This window comes from Theropithecus gelada, chromosome 11 (assembly GCF_003255815.1).
Source record: "Theropithecus gelada isolate Dixy chromosome 11, Tgel_1.0, whole genome shotgun sequence".
NCBI classification, from domain to species: domain Eukaryota; kingdom Metazoa; phylum Chordata; class Mammalia; order Primates; family Cercopithecidae; genus Theropithecus; species Theropithecus gelada.
This window is the reverse complement of record NC_037679.1, coordinates 70,858,022-70,880,725: the sequence shown is the minus strand read 5'-3', so window position 1 is coordinate 70,880,725 and position 22,704 is coordinate 70,858,022. Positions and strand designations below refer to the sequence as shown.

Here is a 22,704-nt window from a genome sequence, read left to right as displayed (position 1 = left end):
AGGGAAAGGCCAAAAGGTGGCCTGCCCAGCAGACCCTAAACCCCTGGCAGGCCCCGAGATTCCAACAGACCCCGATCCTCCAGCAGGCTCCGAGCCACCAGCAGACCCTGAACCCCCAACAGGCCCTGAGCCCCCAGCAGGTCCCACACTCACAGTTTTCACTTCAGTGTATGCCTGCAGGCCGTACTCGCCCAGCTCCCGGCCACTGCCCGACATCTTGTAGCCGCCAAAGGGTGACTGGGCTCCAAACACATCATAGCAGTTGACCCTGTAATTTGAAATGAGATTGCAGAAGTCACTCTTGGGGGTTATGGGTTACACTCCCAGGATCCCCTGTATTGCCCCAAAGTCTGTATTTTATTTTTAACTTAAAAAAAAATTTTTTTTTTGAAATGTAATCTTTCTCTGTTACCCAGGCTGGAGTTGCCATGGCATGATCTCGGCTCGTTGCAACCTCCACATCTGGGGTTCAAGAGATTCTCCTGCCTCAGCTTTCCGAGCAGCTGGACTACAGGCATGCGCAAACACGCCTGGAAATAACTTTTTTTTTTAAGAGACAGGGTCTCACTATGTTATCCAGGCTGTTCTCCAACTCCTGGCTTCCAGTGATCCTCCTGCCTCAGCCTCCCAAGTAGGTAAGACTACAGGAATGTGCTACCATGGCTGGCTAATTTTTTTATCTTTTATTTTTTGTAGCGATGGGGGAAGTCTATGTTGCCCAGGCTGGTCTCGAACTCCTGGACTCAAGTAATTCTCCTGCCTCAGGCTCCCAAAGCACTGGGATTACTGGTGTGAGCCACTGCACCTGGATGGGTTTCTTTTCTTTCTTTTTTCTTTTTTTGCCATTAAAAAAATTATTAAATTTTATTTGAATTTAAAATTCACCATTTTATTTATTTATTTATTTATTTATTTATTTATTTATTTTTATTATTATTATTTTTTGAGGTGGAGTCTCGCTCTGTCGCCTAGACTGGAGTGCAGTGGTGTGAGCTCGGCTCACTGCAACCTCCGCCTCCCAGGTTCAAGCGAATCTCCTGCCTCGGCCTCCTGAGTAGCTGGGATTACAGGTACATGCCACCATGCTCAGTTAATTTTTCTATTTTTAGTAGAGACAGGGTTTCACCATGTTGGTCAGGCTGGTCTTGAACTCTTGACTTCGTGATCTGCCCGCCTTGGCCTCCCAAAATGCTGGGATTACAGGTGTGAGCCACCATGCCTGGCCTATTTTTTCTTTTCTTTTTTTTTTTTTTTTTTTTTGAGATGGAGTCTCGCCCTGTCGCCCAGGCTGGAGTGCAGTGGCCAGATCTCAGCTCACTGCAAGCTCCACCTCCCGGGTTCACACCATTCTCCTGCCTCAGCCTCCTAAGTAGCTGGGACTACAGGCGCCTGCCACCACGCCCCGCTAATTTTTTTTTTTTTTTTTTTTTGAGACAGAGTCTTGCTCTGTCACCCAGGCTGGAGTGCAGTGGCATGATATCAGCTCACTGCAACCTCTGCCTCCTGGGTTCAAGTGATTATCCTGCCTCAGCCTCCTGAGTAGCTGGGATTACAGGCGCGCACCACCATGCCCCATTAATTTGTGTATTTTTAGTAGAAACAGGGTTTCACCATGTTGGTCAGGCTGGTCTTGAACTCCTGACATCATGATCCACCCACCTTGGCCTCCCAAAGCGCTGGGATTAAGGGTGTGAGCCACTGCGCCCAGGCCTAATTTTTGTATTTTTAGTAGAGACGGGATTTCACCATGTTGGCCAAGATGGTCTCAATCTCCTGACCTTGTGATCTGTCCACCTCAGCCTCCCAAAGTGCTGGGATTACAGGGGTGAGCCACCACACCCAGCCTAAAATTCACCATTTTAAAGTGTACAATCACTGGTTGATAGCATATTCACAGTGTTGTGCGACCATCACCACTGTCTAATTGCAGAACATTTCTATCACACTGAAAGAAGCCCTATGCCTGGGAAGCAGGCACTCTCCATTCCTTCCTGCGCCAGCCCCTGGCAACCACTAATGTACTTTCTGTCTCTATGGATTCGCCTACTCTAGATATTTATAATACTGTAAATGGAATCACACAGTATGTGGCCCTCATGTCTGGGTTCTTTTTTTTTTTTGGCGTCTCCACTCTGTTGCCCAGGCTGGGGTGCAGTGGCATGATCACTGACTGCAACCTCCGCCTCCCAGGTTCAAGCGATTCTCCTGCCTCAGCCTCCCAAGTAGCTGGGACTACAGGCACCTGCCACCACTGTCAGCTAAGTTTTGTATTTTCAGTAGAGATAGGGTTTCACCATGTTGGCCAGGCTGGTCTCAAACTCCTGATCAAGTGACCTACCCACCTCTGTGGGGAAAAGAAAGATCAGACTGTTACTGTGTCTATACAGAAAGAAGTAGACATAAGAGACTCCATTTTGTTCTGTATTTGAGATGCTGTTAATCTGTGACCCTACCCCCAACCTTGTCCTTGCAAGAGACATGTGCTGTGGTGACTCAAGGTTTAACGGATTTTGGGCTGTACGGGGTGTGCTTTGTTAAACAAATGCCTGAAAGCAGTATGTTTGTGAAAAGTCATCACCATTCTCTTAATCCCAAGTACCCAGGGACACGTACACTGCCAAAGGTCGCAGGGACCTCTGCCTAGGAAAGCTAGGTATTGTCCAAGGTTTCTCCCCATGTGATAGTCTGAAATATGGCCTCGTGGGAAGGGAAAGACCTGATCATCCCCCAGCCTGACACCCGTGAAGGGTCTGTGCTGAAGAGGACTAGTATAAGAGGAAAGAAGGCCTCTTGGCAGTTGAGATAGAGAAAAGCATCTGTCTCCTGCCCGTCCCTGGGCAATGAAACATCTTGGTGTAAAATCCGATTGTATGTTCTGTTTACTGAGAAAGGAGAAAACCGCCTTAGGGCTGAAGGTGGGACGTGCTAGTGACAATGCTGCTCTTTATGCACTGAAAAGGTTTATGGAGATGTTTGCATATATGTATCAAGGCACAGCACTTTTCCTTAAAACTATTCATGTCACAGTTTTTATTTATTTATATGTCTTACTGCTGACCTTCTCCCTATGATGATCCCATTATCCTGCCACTTCCCTTTTTCTAAGATGGTGAAGATAATGATCAATAAATACTGAGGGAACTCAGAGACCGGTGCCGGCGTGGGTCCTCTGTATGCTCAGCACCGGTCCCCTGGGCCCACTTTTTCTTTCTCTATACTTTGTCTCTGTGTCTCACTTCTTTTCTCAAGTCTCTCATTCCACCTAACGAGACACGCCCACAGGTATGGAGGGGCAGGTCACCCTTTCAACCTTGGTCTACCAAAGGCAGAGGTGGGAGGATTGCTTGAGCCCAGAAGTTCAAGGCTGCAGTGAGCTATAATTACAGATGTGAGCCACCATGCCCAGATAGTCTGGGTTCTTTCACTCAATGCTATGTTCAAGATTAATCCATGCTATTGCATGCATGGCTACTGATATGGTTTGGCTGTGTCCCCACCCAAACCTCATCTTGAATTGTAGCTCCCACAATTCCCACATGTTGTGGGAGGTAATTGAATTATGGGGCCAGGTCTTTCCCATGCTAGTCTTGTGATAGTAAGTCTCACAAGATCTGATGGTTTTATAAAGGGGAGTTTCCCTGCACAAGTTCTCTTCTCTTGTCTGCCCCCACGTGAGATGTGCTTTTCACCTTCCACCACGATTGTGAGGCCTCCCCAGTTCCCACACGTGGAACTGTGTGAGTCCATTAAACTTCTTTCCTTTAAAAATTACCCAGTCTCTGGAATGCCTTTACCAGCAGTGTGAGAACAGACTCATACAGTTACTTACTTCATTCCTTTCTGTGGCTGAGTCACATTTCATTGCATGGACAGATCACATTCTGTATCCATTCATCTACTGATGGACATTTGGGTTATGTTCACCTTTTGACTGTTATAAATAATGCTGCTGTGAAGATTCATATACACGTTTTTATGTGGGTGCGTGTTTTTCTTTCTCTTGGATAAATACCTAGGAGTGGAATTGCTGGGTCATATGGGGGCTTCATGTTTAACTTTTTGAGGAGCTCCCAAACTATTTTCCACAATGAGTGTGCCATTTTCCATTCCCATCAGCAACACAGGAGGGATCTAATTTCTTCATATCCTTACCAATACTTAAAAAAAAATATATATATTTTATTTATATATATCATATAAATAATATATGTATATATATTTTATATTATATATAAATATATAATATATTTTTATATATTTTATATTATATATATTTATATATTATATAAAATATATTATATAAAAATATATATATTTTTTAATATTTATTATGCCCAGCCCGGGCAACGTGGCAAGATCTCATCTCTACAAAAAAAAATTGTTTTTAATTGGCCAGGTGTGGTGGTACAGACCTGTGGTCCCAGCCACTCAGGAGGCAGAGGTGGGAGGATTGCTTGAGCCCAGGAGTTCAAGGCTGCAGTGAGCTATAATCGCACCGCACAGCACTTCAGCCTGGGTGGAGTATTTTTTTCTGTCTCAAAAAAATAAAACTGGCCGGGCACGGTGGCTCAAGCCTGTAATCCCAGCACTTTGGGAGGCCGAGGCGGGTGGATCACGAGGTCAGGAGATCGAGACTATCCTGGCTAACATGGTGAAACCCTGTCTCTACTAAAAATACAAAAAACTAGCCGGGCGTGGTGGCGGGCGCCTGTAGTCTCAGCTACTTGGGAGGCTGAGGCGGGAGAATGGCGTGAACCCGGGAGGCGGAGCTTGCAGTGAGCCGAGATCACGCCACTGCACTCCAGCCTGGGAGCACAGTGAGACTCCGTCTCAAAAAAAAAAAAAAAAAAAAAAAACTAAAAATAAATAAAATAGTAAATATATAGCCATCCTAGTGGGGCTAAGTGTGAAGTGGGGGCTAAGTTTTTAGGATCAGTGTCACAATCACGGGTCCCTCTGCTCTGGTCTCCTGCCCTGAGGCAGCTGGGGAGGAGGCCCACCACCCAGCTGCCTGCCAAGGACAGGTGCAGGGCGTTTGCACCACAGAGAAGCTTGATCCCTCGGAGGTGAGGTAGCAGGACCTCTCAAATCAACATCACACCCTGACCCAGGAGAAACTGAGCCCAGCTCCCCAAATTCCAGGATGGTGACCACTGGATTCCAGAAGGCCCTGGCTTTGAGGAATCTCTGTTGGGTTGTGAGGGGCTGCTGGAAGGCTCTTACCACACGGTGCCCGCCTGGAGGGCCTGGGACAGGTAATTGGCCTTGTCCAAATCCTTTGTGAAGACAGCTGCGGCCAGCCCGTACGTGGAATTGTTGGCTCTCCCAACAACTTCCTCTATGGTCTTGAACTTCAGGATCTGCATCACTGGCCCGAAGATCTGGAGGGACAGAGCAGAGTAGGGGGTTTCAGCAACACAGAGGCACCTGCCATCGAGCTCTCGCAGAGCAGAACAGATGATTCCAGATTGGGGGATGAGCCCCCAGCCATGCTCTAACAGTTCCAGGGGAAGACAACAGTCATCAAGCTCAGCAGAACACAGAGGGAATGGAGCTAACAGGGGCCAACTTCCTCCTGTGGTCCCCGGGCTTTACATACAGTTTCCCATTTCTAAACAATTCTGCCAGGTATGTTATTCACACGTGACATGTAGATTTAGTGTGAAAGAATTTAAGTCAGCTGGGCACTGTGGCTCATGTGGCTCATGCCTGTAATCCCAGCACTTTGGGAGGCCAAGGTGGGAGAACTGCTTGAGTCTAGGAGTTTGAGTCCAGCCTGTCAAACACAGTGAGACCTTGTATTTACTAAAAAAAAAAAAAAAAAAAGAAAAAAAAAAAAAAAGAAATTCTGACTGGGCACGATGGCTCACACCTGTAATCCCAGCATTTTGGGAGGTTGAGGCAGGTGAATCACCTGAGGTCAGGAGTTCGAGACCAGCCTGGCCAACATGGTGAAACCCTGTCTTTACTAAAAATAAGAAAAATTAGCTGGGTGTGGTGGTGCGTGCCTGTAATCCCAGCTATTAGTAGGGGCTGAGGCAGGAGAATCGCTTGAACCCGGGAGGCAGAGGTTGCAGTGAGCCGAGATCGTGCCACTGCACTCCAGCCTGGCGACAGAGTGAGACTCTATCTCAAAAAAAGAAAAGAAAAAATAAGCCGGGTGTGATGGCTCACACCTGTAATCCCAGCACTTTGGGAGGCCAAGGCGGGCAGATCACAAAGTCAGGAGTTTGAGACCAGCCTGATCAACATGGTGAAACCCTGTCTCTACTAAAAATACAAAAATTAGCCAGGCGTGGCTAAAATTGGAGATGGAGTCCTGCTCTGTCACCCAGGCTGGAGAGCAGTGGCATGATCTCAGCTCACTGCAACCTCAGCCTCCCGGGTTCAAGTGATTCTCCTGCCTCAGCCTCCAGAGTAGCTGGGATCACAGGCAAGTGCCACCACACTGGGCTAATTTTTTCTTACTTTTAATAGAGACAGGGTTTCGCCATGTTGGCCAGGCTGGTCTCGAACTCTTGACCTCATGTGATCCACCCGCCTCGGCTTCCCAAAGTGTTGGGATTACAGGCATGGGCCACTGCACCCAGCCTCTACTAAAAATTTTTTTAAAAATTAGCCAGGCATGGTGGTGAGCACCTGTAGTCCCAGCTACTCAGGAGGCTGAGGTGGGAGGATCACTTGAGCCCAGGAGTTCAAGGCTGTAAGGAGCCATGATTATGCCACTGCACTCCAGCCTGGGCAACAGAGGAAGACTCTGACTGAAAAAAAAGAAAAAAAAAAAGGTCATGGGAAGGAGCAGGCAACGTCATTCCTAGACTCTTGGCTCTGAGGGCCACGACACGAAGGCCTGCAGGCCATGCTAAGGAATGCAGACGATCTCCCAGACAGAGGGTACAAGCTGAAGAGGAGCGACAAGATCAGATACATACTATGAATAACTTGTTATGGGCACCGGTTCTGGGCATTAACTCCAGATCTGGCCCCAAGCCAGCAGATGGGTGACAGTGGCAGGATGCCAGGCTGAACTGTTTACCTCGTCTCCCACCAAAAACGTTCCCAGAACACCGGCCCCAGGTGCTCACCTCCTCCTTGGCGATGGTCATGCCATCCTGCACATCTCCAAACACGGTGGGCTGGATGAAGTAACCACGGTCAGCAGCAATGCCCCCACCACACAGCAGCTTCGCCCCCTCTTGTTTCCCAGTGTTGATGTAGCCGAGGATCTTCTTAAACTGAGTTTCATCCACCTGTGGGAGAAGGAACCCAGAGTTATGGAGGCATCAGATTCAGACCTCTCCTAGGCTTCAGGCTTAGAATTATGCAGGCAACAAGACAACTGGGAAACGGACCAAGGTCATGAGTAAGCAAGATCAGAAGAGGAAACACACAGGGCCAATAGCAGAAAACACCAAAAAGGCCCAACTTCCTCAGCGTATCAGAGAAAAGGACATCAAATCAATTTTTACTTTTCAACTGTAAGATTACCAAAAAGTTTAGGAAGAAAATACACTGATAGCAAGAGACTGTTACATACACTGTTAGAAGGATGACAGGCTGGTACAGCCTTTAGAGCAAGTGGTTTATTAATATTGCTCAAAAATTATATGCTCAGACCCTTTGGCCCAGCTATTTAACTTCTAGGAATTTATTCTACATATGCACAAAGAGAAATGAACAAGGATATTCACTAGGGAGTATCTTTTTTTTTTGTATTTTTGTTTTTGAAATGGGGTCTCACTCTGTCACCCGGGCTAGAGTGCAGTGGTGTGATCTCTGCTCACTGCAACCTATGCCTCCCACGCTCAAACGATCCTCCCACCTCAGCCTCCCGAGTTAGCTGGGACTATAGGCATGCACCACTATGCTGGGCTAATTTTTGCATTTTTAGTAGAGACAGGGTTTCCCTTGTTGCCCAGGCTGGGGAGCATTTTGTAAAGGCAAAAGATGGAAGCAATTCTAAGTATAAATCAGTAGAGGGGTTGGTTAAAATTATTATGGTGCATCCGATATATTCTATTGTCACTAATAGATCTGAGAACTAACTGACACAGAAAGATGGCCCAAGATATTCCGTAAAAAGAAGGAAAGCTTGGGCCAGGTGCAGTGGCTCATGCCTGTAATCCCAGCACTTTGGGAGGCCAAGGCAGGTGGATCATGAGATCAGGAGTTCGAGACTGGCCTGGCCAACACAGTGAAACCTCATCTCTACTAAAAATACAAAAATTAGCTGGGCATGGTGGCACGTGCCTGTAGTCCCAGCTACTCGGGAGGCTGAGGCAGAAGAATCGCTTGAACCGGGGAGGTGGAGGTTGCAGTGAGCTGAGATCGCACTATTGCCCTCCAGCTTGGGCAACAGAGTGAGACCTCATCTCAAGAAAAAAAAAAAAAGGAAAGCTTGTAGAATATGCACTATATACTCCTTTATAGGGTAGGGGGAAGGGTGACAGGGTCTCACTCCATTGCCCAGTCTGAAGAGCACTGGCAAAATCACGGCTCACTGCAACTTCAACCTCCCTGGGCTCAGGTGATCTTCTCACCTCAGTCTGCCTAGTAGCTGGGACTACAGGTGTGCACCACCACACCTGGGTAATATTTATATTTTTAGTAGAGATGGGGTTTTGTTATGTGGCCCAGGCTAGTCTTGAACTCTTGGGCTCAAGTAATTGGCTCACCTTGGCCTCCCTCCCAAGTGTTAGGATTACAGGGGTAAGCCACTACACCCAGCCTATTTTTAAAAAAATAAACATACAACAACATAACTGTGTGTTCATGTGTGGTTACCAATGGAGAATAAAAGAAATGCAACAGAGTCTTATTTTTTACATTAAACACCTTTTTTTTAAAAGAGTCAGGGTCTCACTCTGCTGTTGAGGCAGCAGTGCAGTGGTGTGATCACTGCTCACTGCAGCCTTGACCTCCTGGGCTCCCACCTCAGCCTCCCAAGGAGCTGAGAGTATAGGCACGCATCACTACATCTGGCTAATTTTTTTTGCTTTTTTAAAAAAGAACAAAATTTATTTATTTTTTGAGACGGAGTCTCACTCTGTCGCCCAGACTGGAGTGCAGTGGCGCGATTTTGGCTCACCACAACCTCCGCCTCCCAGGTTCAAGTGATTCTCCTGCCTCAGCCTCCCGAGTAGCTGGGATTATAGGCGCCCACCACCATGCCCGAATAATTTTTGTATTTTTAGTAAAGATGAGTTTTCACCATGTTGGCCAGGCTGGTCATGATTTGTTTTTGTTTTGTTTGTTTGTTTGTTTGTTTTAAGTAGAGACGAGGTCTTGCTGTAGTGCCCAGGTTGATCTTGAAATCCTGGGCTCAAGAGATTCTCCTGCCTCAGCCTCCCAGTGTTGGGATTACAGATGTGAGCTGCCACACATAGCCTACACACTTTCTCATTAAATTTATTAATGCAAGTTTATATTACCTTAATAATTAGCCACAAAGAGAAATGAGACAAAAAGAAACGTTAGAATGGGCGCAGTGGCTCATGCCTGTAATCTCAGCACTTTGGGAGGCTGAGACGGGCGAATCACAAGGTCAGGAGTTTGAGACCAGCCTGGCCAACATGGTGAAACCCCGCCTCTACTAAAGATACAAAAAAATTAGCCACGGATGGTGGTGGGCACCTGTAATCTCAGCTACTTGGGAGGTTGAGGCAGGAGAATCACTTGAACCTGGGAGGCAGAGGTTGCAGTGAGCCAAGATCGCGCCACTGCACTCCAGCCTGGAGACAGAGCGAGACTCTGTCTCAAAAAAAAAAAAAAAAAAAAAAAAAAGAAAAGAAAAGAAATGTTAGGACAGGTGCGGTGGCTCACACCTGCAATTTTAGCACTTTGGGAGGCTGAGATAGGTGGATCACCTGAGGTCAGGAGTTCAAGACCAGCCTGACCATCTTGATGAAACCCTGTCTCTACTAAAAAATACAGAAATTAGCAGGGCGTGATGGCGTGCACCTGTAGTCCCACCTGCACAGGAGGCTGAGACAGGAGAATTGCTTGAACCCACGAGGCGGAGGTTGTAGTGAGCCAAGATGGTGCCACTGCACTCCAGCCTGGGTGACAGAGTGAGACTGTCTCAAAAGAAAGAAAGAAATGTTAGTGTTCCTAATTGCACTATTCACAGTAACCAAAAGGTGGAAACAACCAAGTGTCTGTCAGCAGATGAATGGAAAAATCAAAATGTGGTCTATCCACACAACGGAATATAACTTGGCCTTTTTTTTTTTTTTTTTTTTTTTTGAGACGGAGTCTCGCTCTGTCGCCCAGACTGGAGTGCAGTGGCCGGATCTCAGCTCACTGCAAGCTCCGCCTCCCGGGTTTACGCTATTCTCCTGCCTCAGCCTCCCGAGTAGCTGGGACTACAGGCGCCAGCCACCTCGCCCGGCTAGTTTTTTGTATTTTTTAGTAGAGACGGGGTTTCACCGTGTTAGCCAGGATGGTCTCGATCTCCTGACCTCGTGATCCACCCGTCTCGGCCTCCCAAAGTGCTAGGATTACAGGCTTGAGCCACCGCGCCCGGCCTAACTTGGCCTTTTATGTTCTGTTACATTCTTGTTACAACATGGATGAACCTTGAAAACATGCTACATGGAAGAAGCCAGACACAAAGAACCATGTAGTGTAGGATTCCATGTGTATAAAACGTCCACAATAGATCAATCTATAGGCAGAACATAGATTGGTGGTTGCCTGGGCCTGGTGGGGGGAGGAATGGGGAGTGACTGCTAATGGGTACAGGATATTTTGGGGAAGTGATGACAATATTGTAGAATTAGTGGTGATAGTTGCACAATGTTGTAAATATACTAAAAATCACTGAATCGTACACTAAAATGGTACATTTCACACTACATGAATTACATCTCAATAAAGCTATGAAAGATAGAGATGTTAGAGGCCAGGCACGGTGGCTCACACCTGCAATCCCAGGACTTTGGGAGGCTGAGGTGGGAGGATCGCTTGAGCCCAGCAATTCAAGATCAGCCTCGGTAACATAGCAAGACCTCGTCTCTACAAAAAATATGAATATCAGCCAGGTGTCATGACGTGTGCCTGTAGTCCCAGCTACTTGGGAGGCTGAAGCAGGAGGATCACTTGAGGCCAGGAGGTTGAGGCTGCGGTGAGCCATGATCACACCACTGCATGCCAGCCTGGGCAACAGAACAAGACCCTGTCTCTAAAAAAAAAAATCACAGAGGGGAATGTTGGGCACATAACCCTGTCCCATGGCAAGGCCAGTCCATCCTCAGACATGGCTGTGGCTCCCCAATGAGGAACCAGAAATGCAAATTGCTAAAAGAAAAAAGCCAGTCTGAGAAGGCTGCCTACTGTATGATTCGTGTAAGACAATCTGGAAAAGGCAAAACTAGAGAGACAATAAAAGGATCGGCCAGGCACAATGGCTCATGCCTGTAATCCCAGCACTTTGGGAGGCCGAGGTGGGTGGATCACGAGGTCAGAAGATTGAGACCATCCTGGCCAACACAGTGAAACCCCATCTCTACTAAAAATACAAAAATTACCTGGGCAAGGTGGCATGCACCTGTAAGTCCCAGCTACTCAGAAGGCTGGGGCAGGAGAATCACTTGAACCCAGGAGGTAGAGGTTGCAGTGAGCTGAGATCTCGCCACTGCACTCCAGCCCGGTGACAGAGCGAGACTCTGTTTCAAAAATAAAATAAAATAAAATAAAATAAAATTTAAAAAAATCAGTGGTTGCCTGCCAGGGCTCAGGGGAGGAAGAGAGGGAATAGGTGGAGGACAGTGGGTTTCAGGGCACAAATCTATTTGTATGATACTAGAATGATGGTATTATACATATTATGATACATTTGTCTAGGCCCATAGTAAGTACAACACAAAAAAATGACCCCGAGGCTGGGAGCCTGAGGGCAGATTGCCTGAGGTCAGGAGTTCGAGACCAGCCTGGACAATGGTGAAACCCTGTCTCTACTAAAATACAAAAAATTAGCCAGGCGTGGTGGTGCGCACCTGTAGTCCCAGCTACTCAGGAGGCTGAGGCACAAGAATTGCTTGAACCCAGGAGGCATGAGCCAAGATCGCGCCACTGCACTGTAGCCTGGGTGACAGAACAAGACTCTGTCTCCAAAAAAAAGAAAAAAAAGTGACCCCGAATGTACTCTACAGACTTAATAATAAAGTACCAGTATTGGCTCATTGGTACTAACAGATGAACCACGCTTGTGCAGGACGTGAATAAAGGGGAAACTGGGGGACCAGAGAGGTGCAAAGGAACATGTGGGCACCCTCGTATGTTCAGCTCAATTTTGCTGTAAACCTACAACTGCTCAAAAGTAAAATCCAGGCCAGGCGCGGTGGTTCTTGAGCCTGCTTGAGCTCAGGAGTTCAAGGCTGAGGTGAGGTATGATTGCACCACTACACTCTAGCCTGGGCAACAAAGAGAGACCTTGTCTCTAAAATATAAATAGGTAAATAAATAAATAAATAAAATCAAACAGCTCAAAACATGAAGTGAAATAAGGTCCCTACACTAGTCATATCATGACTCTCAGACACCAAGGTTTGCAGGCCTGTGTATCTTCTGGTGGATACATTTCTACTGATGACCAAGGTCTTGGAAACACACACTCCCTTTTGCAGACACTCCTGGTATTTGTTACATATATGCAATTTACAAAGTGCTTCCCAGGATTAATTTCCACATCATAGCCACCCCATGAATGAGGCAGGGCAGGGCTTGGGATGGGGAAATGGAGGCTGAGGGAGGGAACATAGCTTCCCAAGGGCACACAGCTGCTGTGTGGCAGAGCTGAGACCTGAACCCAGTCCCAACTAATCTGAACCTGATGCCCTCTCTGCTTCTCATGCTGGCTCTGGACACCCAGACCCTGCTGCACTGCCTGGCTCACCTGCGGCCCCTGCTCGGTCTTGCTGTCAAAGGGGTTCCCGACCACCCGAGACTTGGCCCGGGCAACGCTCCGCTCCACAAACTCGTCATAGATGTCCTCCTGCACGAAGGTCCGGGAGCCAGCACAGCAGCATTGGCCCTGGTTGAAGAACAGGGCGAAGTGGGCCTGCTCCACGGCCCAGTCCACTGCAGGAAGTGGTCAGGGGACAGAAAGGCGACAGTGAGAATAGGAGGAGGACCCTGGTCCCTGTGGCCGCCTGCCCAAAGAGGCCTGTTCCCACCACTGTCAGGGATGATGCCTGCTGAGTGCCAGAGACAGACAGAGGGAGAAGAGGGGCGATCTGGGAGCCCACTGCCCACCAGGACAAAGGGCGTGATGGCGGCGAGTGGATGAGTCAGATAGCAGGGCCGTGGCCTAGCCTGATGCTGCAGGGAGCAGCCAGGGAGAGGCTGGGGACAGGCCAAGGCCAGGCCACGCGGGCCTTGCGCTGGCGTCTTATCCCGAGGCCGCTGGCGTCTTATCCTGAGGCCCGAGGGACAGCAACCAACACCACTGGGCAGTGGGGGCGACAGGATCGGCTGGACCCACAACACAGGCGGCCAGGGCTGCCTTTAAGGCCAGGCCTCCTCCAGCTGGAAACTCACTGTCGGCATCTGACATGATGATGTTGGGGCTCTTTCCCCCCAGCTCCAAGGTCACTCTCTTGAGATTGCTGCTCCCGGCAGCAACCTGGATGAGGCGGCCAATCTGTGGGGACAGAGAGACAGGAACGAGCTCTCAGTTCAGGGAGAAAGAGCCCAGTACTCTGTAGACACAGAACAGAGGTCCCCACGGCTTGAGCGAGCAACTGGACCAAGAGAGACCTAGAGAATTTCACCAAATAGACATTCACTTTTTTTTTTCTTTTGGACAGGGTCTCGCTCTGTCACCCAGGCTGGAGTGCAGTGGCCTGATCTCAGCTCACTGCAGCCTCGACCAACCCTCCTGCCTTGGCCTTCCGAGTAGCTGGAGCCACACGCACACACCACCACACGAGGCTAATTTTTAACCACAATGGCAGTCCTGGTCAAGGAGTCTGACCTAGCCAAGGTGCTTTGATTTGGGGCAAGCGGTCAGCTCTGCGCTATGTGGAGCCTGGCCAGGCCTGGCCTCCTTAGTCCACATGGGACACCGGCCCCTCCCAAGGGCAGCTAGTGTGGCAACCAGACCACAAAGGGCTCAACCCTGCCCACCCCTCCTGGTACCTACAGGGTCCTCGCCTGAGCTCTGCACAGGCAAGTCCTGGAGGAAGAGGCCTCCACTTGACACCCAGGAGCTCACCTTGAGCATGTTGTCCACTGAGGACAGGGGGAGCTTGGGCCAAGGAGGTTGCAAGCTTGAGGTCAGGGTCACCTTACCTCAGTGGAGCCTGTGAATGCCACTTTGTCCACATCCTCATGGGAGGCGATGGCGGCCCCAGCCGTGGGGCCAAATCCAGGAACAATGTTGACCACACCAGGGGGAAAGCCGGCCTGTGAGCAAACAGCCAGGGGACACTGGGAGTCACCCTCCTGTTCCAAAAGGCTCGGCCAGGGGAAGACACATCCTTTCTCAGAGAGGGTGGGACAGTCTGCCAAGGGACACACACGGGCAGAAGCTAGTTTTATGGGGCACTACATGGGAATTCTAAATGGGACGGAGAAGGAGCCTGTTCGCTGGGGTTCCCTGTGTCTTTGCCCCTCCCCTGACAGCATTCACTTAGAACAATAGTGGGTTTTTGCTTGTTTTTTGAGACAGAGTCTCTCTCTGGCACCCAGGCTGGAGTGCAGTGGTGTGATCACAGCTCACTGCAGCCTCAAACTCCTGGGCTCAAGTGATCCTCCTGCCTTAACCTCCCAAGTAGTTGGGACTACAGGTGCATGCTACCACACCCAGCTGATTTTTAATTTTTTGTAGAGACTGGGTCTTGCTATGTTGCCCAGGCTGGTCTCAAACTCCTGGGCTCAAGCAATCCTCTGCCTTGGCCTCCCAAAGTGCTGGGATTACAAGTGTGAGCCACCAAGCCTGGCCTGGAGCAATATTTTTAATTCTTCAAAGGGGATCTTGCAGTGAAGTCCAATGTGGAAAAGAGGTAAGAGGGAGCCACTCTGGTTCACATGATGATGAGGGCTCCAAAAACACACCTCCCTGTTTAGGGACCCCTGAGACCCTCCTCAGAACTCTTTAGAACAAGCCTCAACAAGGGCATTTAGAGGTTAAGACCGGGACAAGCCACGTACCTCCTTGATCAGGTTGGCCACATAGAGGGCAGTGAGGGGCGTCTGCTCAGCTACCTTCATCACAACCACGTTTCCAGTCGCCAAGGCTGGGCCCAGCTTCCATGCTTGCATCAGGAGCGGGAAATTCCACTGCAACAAACAGCAGCAGCCCTCGAAATCCAAGCTTCCTCAGAGAACTACACTGGGTAGCGGAAGGTGGCACCCCCAGAGGACAGAAGCAGCACTGAGTTCTCTGCACCCTGTGTATCCTCCCCTAACTCCGTCCATCGTGGTTTTAAGATGGAAGGACAAGGCAGGTGGTGCATGAGGATGACAGAGACTCATACTTATTTGTGCTTTTACATCCATGACACCATGCTAAGCCCTAATTACCTCCCTAAGACAGGCACTATGTTCATTTCCACTTTTCAGATGGGGAAACTGAGGCTTGGGGGATAAGTGACTTGCTCAAGGTTACAGAATTCACAAGTGGCAGGGCTCAGACTCAAACTGGATTGGCTTTGTCAGAGCCCATCTTCTTACCTGCCACCCAGGCTGCCTTCCAACGCCACCCCCAGAACCTCTGCAAAGAGCCTGGAAGACTGCCAAATCTCAGGGCACCCTGAAGAAACTCCAGGGAGGCTGGACTCACCGGAATGATCTGCCCACACACCCCCACAGGTTCATGGCGGGTGTAGCTGAAGAAGTCTCCGTCAATGGGAATGGTTTTCCCGTGGTACTTATCAGCCCAGCCGGCATAATACCTTTAAAAAAAGAAACATTCAAGATCTAATCAATGATTGTCAGGGATCCCTGCAAACCCTGGCAGAAAGAGAAGACTCAAACTGGTCCAGCTGAGTCTTTCTGATAACTGCCCTTGCTTTTGGCTTATTCAGAGAAAGACAAGTGACTGCTAAGGTCATGATAATCTACTCTAGGTAGCTAACCCCTAAGCCTCAGAATCACCTGGGGTTCTTGTAAAAAAAATCAGATCCCAAGAGTCTACTTCCAATATACTCAATCCCACTCGCTGGGGCTCATGTCCAGGAATTAGAATTTTTTTCTTTCTTCTTCTTTTTTTTTTTTTTTGGAGAAGGAGTCTCGCTCTTTTACCCAGGCTGGAGTGCAGTGGTGCGATCTCGGCTCACTGCAACCTTTGCAAACTCCGCCTCATGGGTTCAAGAGATTCTCTACCTCAGCCTCCCGAGTAGCTGGGATTATAGGTGCCCACCACCATGCTTGGCTAATTTTTTGTATTTTTAGTAGAGACAGGGCTTCACCACCTTGGCCAGGCTGGTCTCGAACTCCTGACCTCATGATCCAACCACCTCGGCCTCCCAAAGTGCTGGGATTACAGGTGTGAGTCACCATCCCCGATCTTCTTTCTTTTTTTTAAGAAACAGGGTATTGCCAGGCACGGTGGCTTACACCTGTATTCCCAGCACTTTGGGAGGCCAAGGTGAGCAGATCATGAGGTCAGGAGCTCGAGACCAGCCTGGCCAAGGTGGTGAAACCCCCGTGTCTATGAAAAATACAAAAAATTAGCCGGGCGTGGTGGCAGGCTCCTGTAATCCCAGCACCTCCGGAGGCTGAGGCAGAGAATCGCTTGAACCCGGGAGGCGGAAGTTTCAGTGAGCCGAGATTGTGCCACTGCACTCCAGCCTGGGCGACAGAGCGAGACTCCGTCTCAAAAAAAATAATAATCAATCAATAAAACATTTTTGATTAAACTAAACCCAGAGCTAGTAAAAGGAAGGAAACAATAAATACTGAAACAGAGATAGACAAAAGAGAGTATTTTCTTGAATAGAAAAACAATAAAATCAACAAAACCAAAAGTTTGGTTCTTTGAAAACATTCACAAAATGGACAAACCTGTAGCTAGGCTAAGAAACAGAGAGAAGACCCAAATAAGTAAAACTGAAAATGGAGACATCACTACAACATCTTACAGAGATAAAAAGGATTATAAGAATACTGTGAACAATTGTACACCAACAAATTAGATAACCTCAATAAAATGGACAAGTTCCAAGTAACAGAGAAAGTACCAAAAGTGACTCAAGAACAAAGAAAGCATTTATGACTAAGTCACAATTTGTGATATTGAAGGATTTTCCCACGAGCTGGAGTCTAAATGGAGTAGGCTTCTCTCACAGCTGTGATCCTTTTGGATTTTTGTAATTTATTTGTTTTTCATTTTTGTTTTTGTTTTTGAGACACAGTCTCACTCTGTCACCTAGGCTGGTGTGCAGTGGCATGATCTTGGCTCACTGTGACCTCCACTTCCAGGGATCAAGAGATTCTTCTACCTCAGCCTCCTGAGTAGCTGGTATTACAGGTGTGCACCACCATGCCCAGCTAATTTTTGTATTTTTAGTAGAGATGGGGTTTCATCATGTTGGCCAGGCTGGTCTCAAACTCTTGACCTCATGTAATCCGCCTGGCTCAGCCTCCCAAAGTGCCGGGATTATAGGCATGAGATACCGCACCCTGCCCCTTTTGGATTTTTGTAATTTAATTTTTACCTCCTAACAATGTTGCCTCCCCTTTTCCCCTGCCAGAACAAAGAATAGGAAAGCTGAGCCCGTACCGGAGACATTTGAGGACCATGTCCAAATCCACCAGGTAGGAGGTGACATAGGGCTTGCCATTGTCCAGAGTCTCCAAGGCCTGAGAAGAAAACAAGGTCAGCAGAGACGTGAGTGCAGGAATGAGAGGAAAATAAAGGGCTGACAGAGGGAGCCAAGGCTGGGACTGAGAAGGGCTGGTGCAAGTCCAGGGTGAGAGTCCCCTTTGTGCTGCCAAATGTCACTGGCATCTCTGGACTATTGCCATAGTCTCTCCAAAGGCAGGGAGGAGGAAGGGGGCCAGGCAGGATGAGGCACTGACTTCTCACTCAGTGATTTCACATAACACACTCTTTTAGCTTCTGCTCTCTGCCATATCCCGGTGCTGAGATAGAGACCAGAGTGGAGCTCACAGAGCAAAGAGACTGTGCATAATGACACAAGTCCTCAGTCACATGTGTTAAGAGTGCTAAAGGACGGACACAGTGACTCGCACCTATAATCCCAGCACTTTGGGAGGCCAAGGTGGGTCAATCACCTGAGGTCAGGTGTTCAAGACCAGCCTGGCCAACACAGTGAAATCCTGACTTTATCGAAAATACAAAATTAGCTGGGCATGGTGGTGCACACCTGTAATCCCAGCTACTGGGAGACTGAGGCAGGAGAGTTGCTTGAACTCGGCAGGTAGAGGTTGCAGTGAGCCGAGATTGTGCCACTGCACTCCAGCCTGGGTGAAGAGTGAGACTCCATCTCGGAAAAAAAAGAAAAAAAGAGTGCTAAAAAGTAGAAAGCAGGGAGCCAGGCTGCCCAGCCCTGTCCAGAAATATCAGCTAGAGATGAGCCCTTTAGGCTAGAACCTGAATGATATGTAGGGGCAACTGGGCAAAGAGGATGGTACGGATGGCAGCAGGGCAAAGAGCATCCCAGGCAGGTGCAAGTGCTGATGCTCAAAGAGGCTTAGCCATCAAGCATGGCAGCCCAGGCTCGGGAGCACATGGGAATATGAGGACTGCAGTGCAGCATGACTCAGATGATGGAACTAGAACAGGTTGGGTCATTTTTTTTTTCTTTTTGAGATGGAGTCTCGCTCTGTCGCCCAGGCTGGAGTGCAGTGGCCGGATCTCGGCTCACTGCAAGCTCCGCCTCCCCGGTTCACGCCAATCTCCTGCCTCAGCCTCCCGAGTAGCTGGGACTACAGGCACCCGCCACCTCGCCCGGCTAGTTTTTTGTATTTTTTAGTAGAGACGGGGTTTCACCGTGTTAGCCAGGATGGTCTCGATCCCCTGACCTCGTGATCCACCCATCTCGGCCTCCCAAAGTGCTGGGATTACAGGCTTGAGCCACCGCGCCGGGCCCATTTTTTTTTTTTCCTTTGAGACAGGATCTCACTCTGTTGCCCAGGCTAAAGTGCAATGGTGCTACCACAGCTCACTGCAGCCTGGAACTCCTGGGCTCAAGCAATCCTCCTGCCTCAGCCTCCCAAGTAGCTAGGACTACAGGCATATGCCACCATACCCAGCTAGTTTTTTAACTTTTTGTAGAGACAGGATCTCGCCATGTTGAAGGCTGGGTCTTACAGACCATGTTGAGGGTTTTATCCTAAGGACACCGCATGCCATGCAGGGCATAAGAGCAGAGTGCCACGTATAATCTGCCTTCTGGAAGGTTCGCTCTGGCTTCTGTGTGCAGAATCAATTGTGGCTGGGAGGAGATTGCCTCCTGGTTTCTTCTCTTCTTGCAGCCAGGGAGAATGCCCATCATGGAGGAGCCCAGGGAGAGGTGTCCATTCCCAGGGGTCTCTCTCCTGGGAAGGCCTCCCTGACACAGCTCTTCTTCCCTCCCCCAGATCCTTCTTGCTTAGCCAAACCCACCACATCAAAGGAGACACTAAGGCCGGGTGTAGTGGTTCACGCCTATAATCCCAGCACTTTGGGAGGCTGAGGCAGGTGGATCACTTGAGCCCAGGAGTTGGAGACCAGCCTGGCCAACATGGTGAAACCCTGTCTCTACTAAAAATACACAAATTAGCTGGGCGTGGTGTCTTCTGCCTGTAATCCCAGCTACTTTGGAGGCTGAGGCAGAAGAATCACTTGAACCCAGGAGGTGGAGGTTGCAGTGAGCCAAGATGTTGCCACTGCACTCCAGCCTAGGAGACAGAGCGAGACTCCATCTCAAAAAAGCAAAACAAAACAAAAAAACAAAGGGGACACTGAAAGCCTCCTCTGGTTAGTACAGAGGTGCCCCCCAAAGGTGTCCATCCTACGCCACTCCCATCAGTCCCATGTCCGATGTGTGGCCCCTGGCTGTTCACAGGATGCTTGGTTCCTGGCTGTTCACAGGATGCTGCGAGCGCATTCGCCATGTGGGATCTGAGGGGGAGAAGGGCTGAGGACTCACCGCCAGGTAGGTCCGGTCCCGCTCGATCAGATCAGCCAGCCGGTTCAGCAGCCGGCCCCTGTGTGATGCGTCCATGCGACGCCAAGGTGAGCCCAGCTGGAAGGCGGCCCGGGCGGCCTTCACTGCCTTGTCCACATCTTCCTGGAAAACACAGGAAAACTCAAGCCTTCCTGGAAAACTCAGGCCTTCTCAGTAATAACCAACTCCGAATACAAACACATCCAGAGGGTCATCAGCACATCGCTGCATAGAAAACCTGCCCCGTAAACAATGCTCCTAGCCCGGCAGAGCCCTGACCAGCACCAGACTTCAGCAACGGGGTTGAATAACACAACCTTCCCCTCCTTTCATGAAGTCCTGGTGGGAATGAGAATCCGGACAATTTCTGTATTTTCTTTCTTTCTTTTTTTTTTTTTTTGAGATGAAGTCTCGCTCTGTCACCCAGGCTAGAGTGTAGTGGCACAATTTCGGCTCACTGCAACCTCCGCCTCCCGGGTTCAAGCAATTCGCCTACCTCAGCCTCCTGAGTAGCTGGCATTACAGGCAGACGCCACTGCGCCCAGCTAATTTTTATATTTTTAGTAGAGACAGGGTTTCACCATGTTGGTCAGGCTGGTCTCAAACTCCTGACCTCATGATCCACCTGCCTCAGCCTCCCAAAGTGCTGGGACAGGTGTGAGCCACCGCCCTCAGCCTGTATTTTCTTATTTTTAAATCATTTATTTGTTTCTTTGTTTACTTTAGAGATGGTATCTATGTTTCCCCGGGCTGGTCTCAAATTGCTGGGCTCAAGTGATCCTCCCACCTCAGCCTCCCAAAGTGCTGGGATTACAGGCCTGAGCCACCGTGCCCGGCCAAAAACACAAAATATTTTTACTAAGAGTCTAATTTAAAAATTGTAAACATAGTATTATCAGTTTCTATTGGTTCCTACAGTCTATATAATTCAAACCTCCACAGGAGCTAGATCTTAGGAGACCCTAATTCTACCCAACAAGGTTTCCATCTCTGACCTTCAACTTCCAGGTCTGGAAAGGAGACACTGTATTAGATATTTGCCAAATTCACTTTCAAGTCTGTAGTTCTGCACTAAGTAAATCAACATCGTTGTCTGCAGGGAAGTTTCTATTGATTAATTTACTTGGAATTTTTCATTGGTATCCGTTACTTGTGAAAGTAATACACATAAATAGTGAAGCTTTCAGCACACAAAAACATGCAAAATAGAAAACGAATCCATCCCTCCCCCAAGGTAAGTCACCAGTTCTCACCTTGTCCCCTTCAGCTACCTGGCAGATGACCTCTCCAGTGGACGGATTGACTGTGGGGAATGTTTTCCTGCTGACGGCATTGTGCCATTCATTGTTTATGAAGATCTGCAGTGAGAAGGAAAGAAGTTCTCAGGACCAGCTCTCAACCTAATACTGACTACCAGTATTGTAAGGGTAAAACAAAAAACAAAACAAGAAGCAGCAAATATGAATTAATTTCAGAGTGGTGTAGCCTAGAAATGAAAAGCACAGGCCTTACAGACAGTCTAGGCCAGAATGCCCACTCCGCCAAGTGATTTGGAGTCATTTGACTTTTCGGTGCCTTGGTTTCTTTGAAAAAATGAAGAGAATGTTCCTACTTGTTCTAGTTATCCATTGCTGTGTAACATAGCACCCTAAAACTTGGTGGCTTAAAGTGATTTCTTATCTCCCACAGTAGGGTCCCCTGGTTGGGCTCATCTGGTTAGAGTTCCCTTGTGTGGCTACAGTGTGAGGGCAGCTGGGGCCATAGTTATCCAACTCTGAGGCTGGATGTGCAAGATGGCTTCTGCACTCACTGCTCTGGCACCACGTGGCTGCTTGGGCTTCCTGACCGCATGGTTGGCTCAAGCTAGTCCAACTTCCCACATGGCAGCTGGCTTCCCCTGAGACAGTGTTCCTAGAGACCCAGGTGGAAGCTGAACGGCTTCCTAAGATCTAGCTTCAGAAGTCACCTGGCCTCATTTCTGCCACCAAATTCGGTTGGTCAAAGTGAGTCACAGGCTCAGTCCAGAGACCCAGGTGGAGGAGAGAGCCTCCCCTTCTTCCTAGAAGGAATGGCAAACAATTTGCAAACACCTTCACTCCCACACAAATTCATTGTGAGAACTAAATTAGATTATTCTTTTTATTGGTTTTTTTTTTTTTTTTTGAGACAGGGTCTCACTCTGTTGCCCAGGCTGGAGTACAGTGGTGCGATCACGGCTCCCTGTAGCCTCTTCCTCCCAAGCTCAAGCGATCCTCTTGCCTCAGCCTCCTGAGTAGCTGGGATCAGAGGCACATGCCACTATGCCTGGCTAATTTTTGTATTTCTTGTAGAGACGAGGTCCCTCTATGTTCCCCAGGCTGGACTCAAGTGATACTCCCTCCTCAGCCTCCCAAGGTCCTGGGATAGCAGGGGTGAGTCACCACGCCCAGCCTTAGATTATTCTTTCACTCACTCAGCAAATACTTAATGAACGCCTGCGATGGGCCAGACACAGTTCTAGAGCTGAGGACACAGTAGAGCCAAAAGCCAACAAAGACCATCCTCTCATGGTGCCCAGAAAATAAAGAGGCAATCAAACACAGAAGAC

The 22,704-nt window shown here is 48.8% G+C and overlaps 1 protein-coding gene across 3 annotated transcripts in view; it reads right to left on the bottom strand.

The window, feature by feature from the left end:
• The window catches only part of ALDH2 (aldehyde dehydrogenase 2 family member), a 42,996-nt gene that overhangs the window by 6,546 nt on the left and 13,746 nt on the right, over positions 1-22,704 (bottom strand). For 2 of the 3 annotated variants that reach the window (XM_025401182.1, XM_025401181.1), the window contains 11 exons: positions 21,371-21,475; positions 20,100-20,240; positions 17,726-17,805; positions 15,785-15,896; positions 15,154-15,282; positions 14,293-14,406; positions 13,540-13,642; positions 12,896-13,080; positions 7,086-7,250; positions 5,224-5,381; positions 154-268 (listed from right to left, as the gene is read on the bottom strand). In XM_025401182.1, the coding sequence (XP_025256967.1) occupies positions 154-268; positions 5,224-5,381; positions 7,086-7,250; positions 12,896-13,080; positions 13,540-13,642; positions 14,293-14,406; positions 15,154-15,282; positions 15,785-15,896; positions 17,726-17,805; positions 20,100-20,240; positions 21,371-21,475 (1,407 nt within the window). The remainder of the gene's footprint in view (positions 1-153; positions 269-5,223; positions 5,382-7,085; positions 7,251-12,895; positions 13,081-13,539; positions 13,643-14,292; positions 14,407-15,153; positions 15,283-15,784; positions 15,897-17,725; positions 17,806-20,099; positions 20,241-21,370; positions 21,476-22,704) is intronic. The other variant, XM_025401183.1, reaches the window with a different exon arrangement.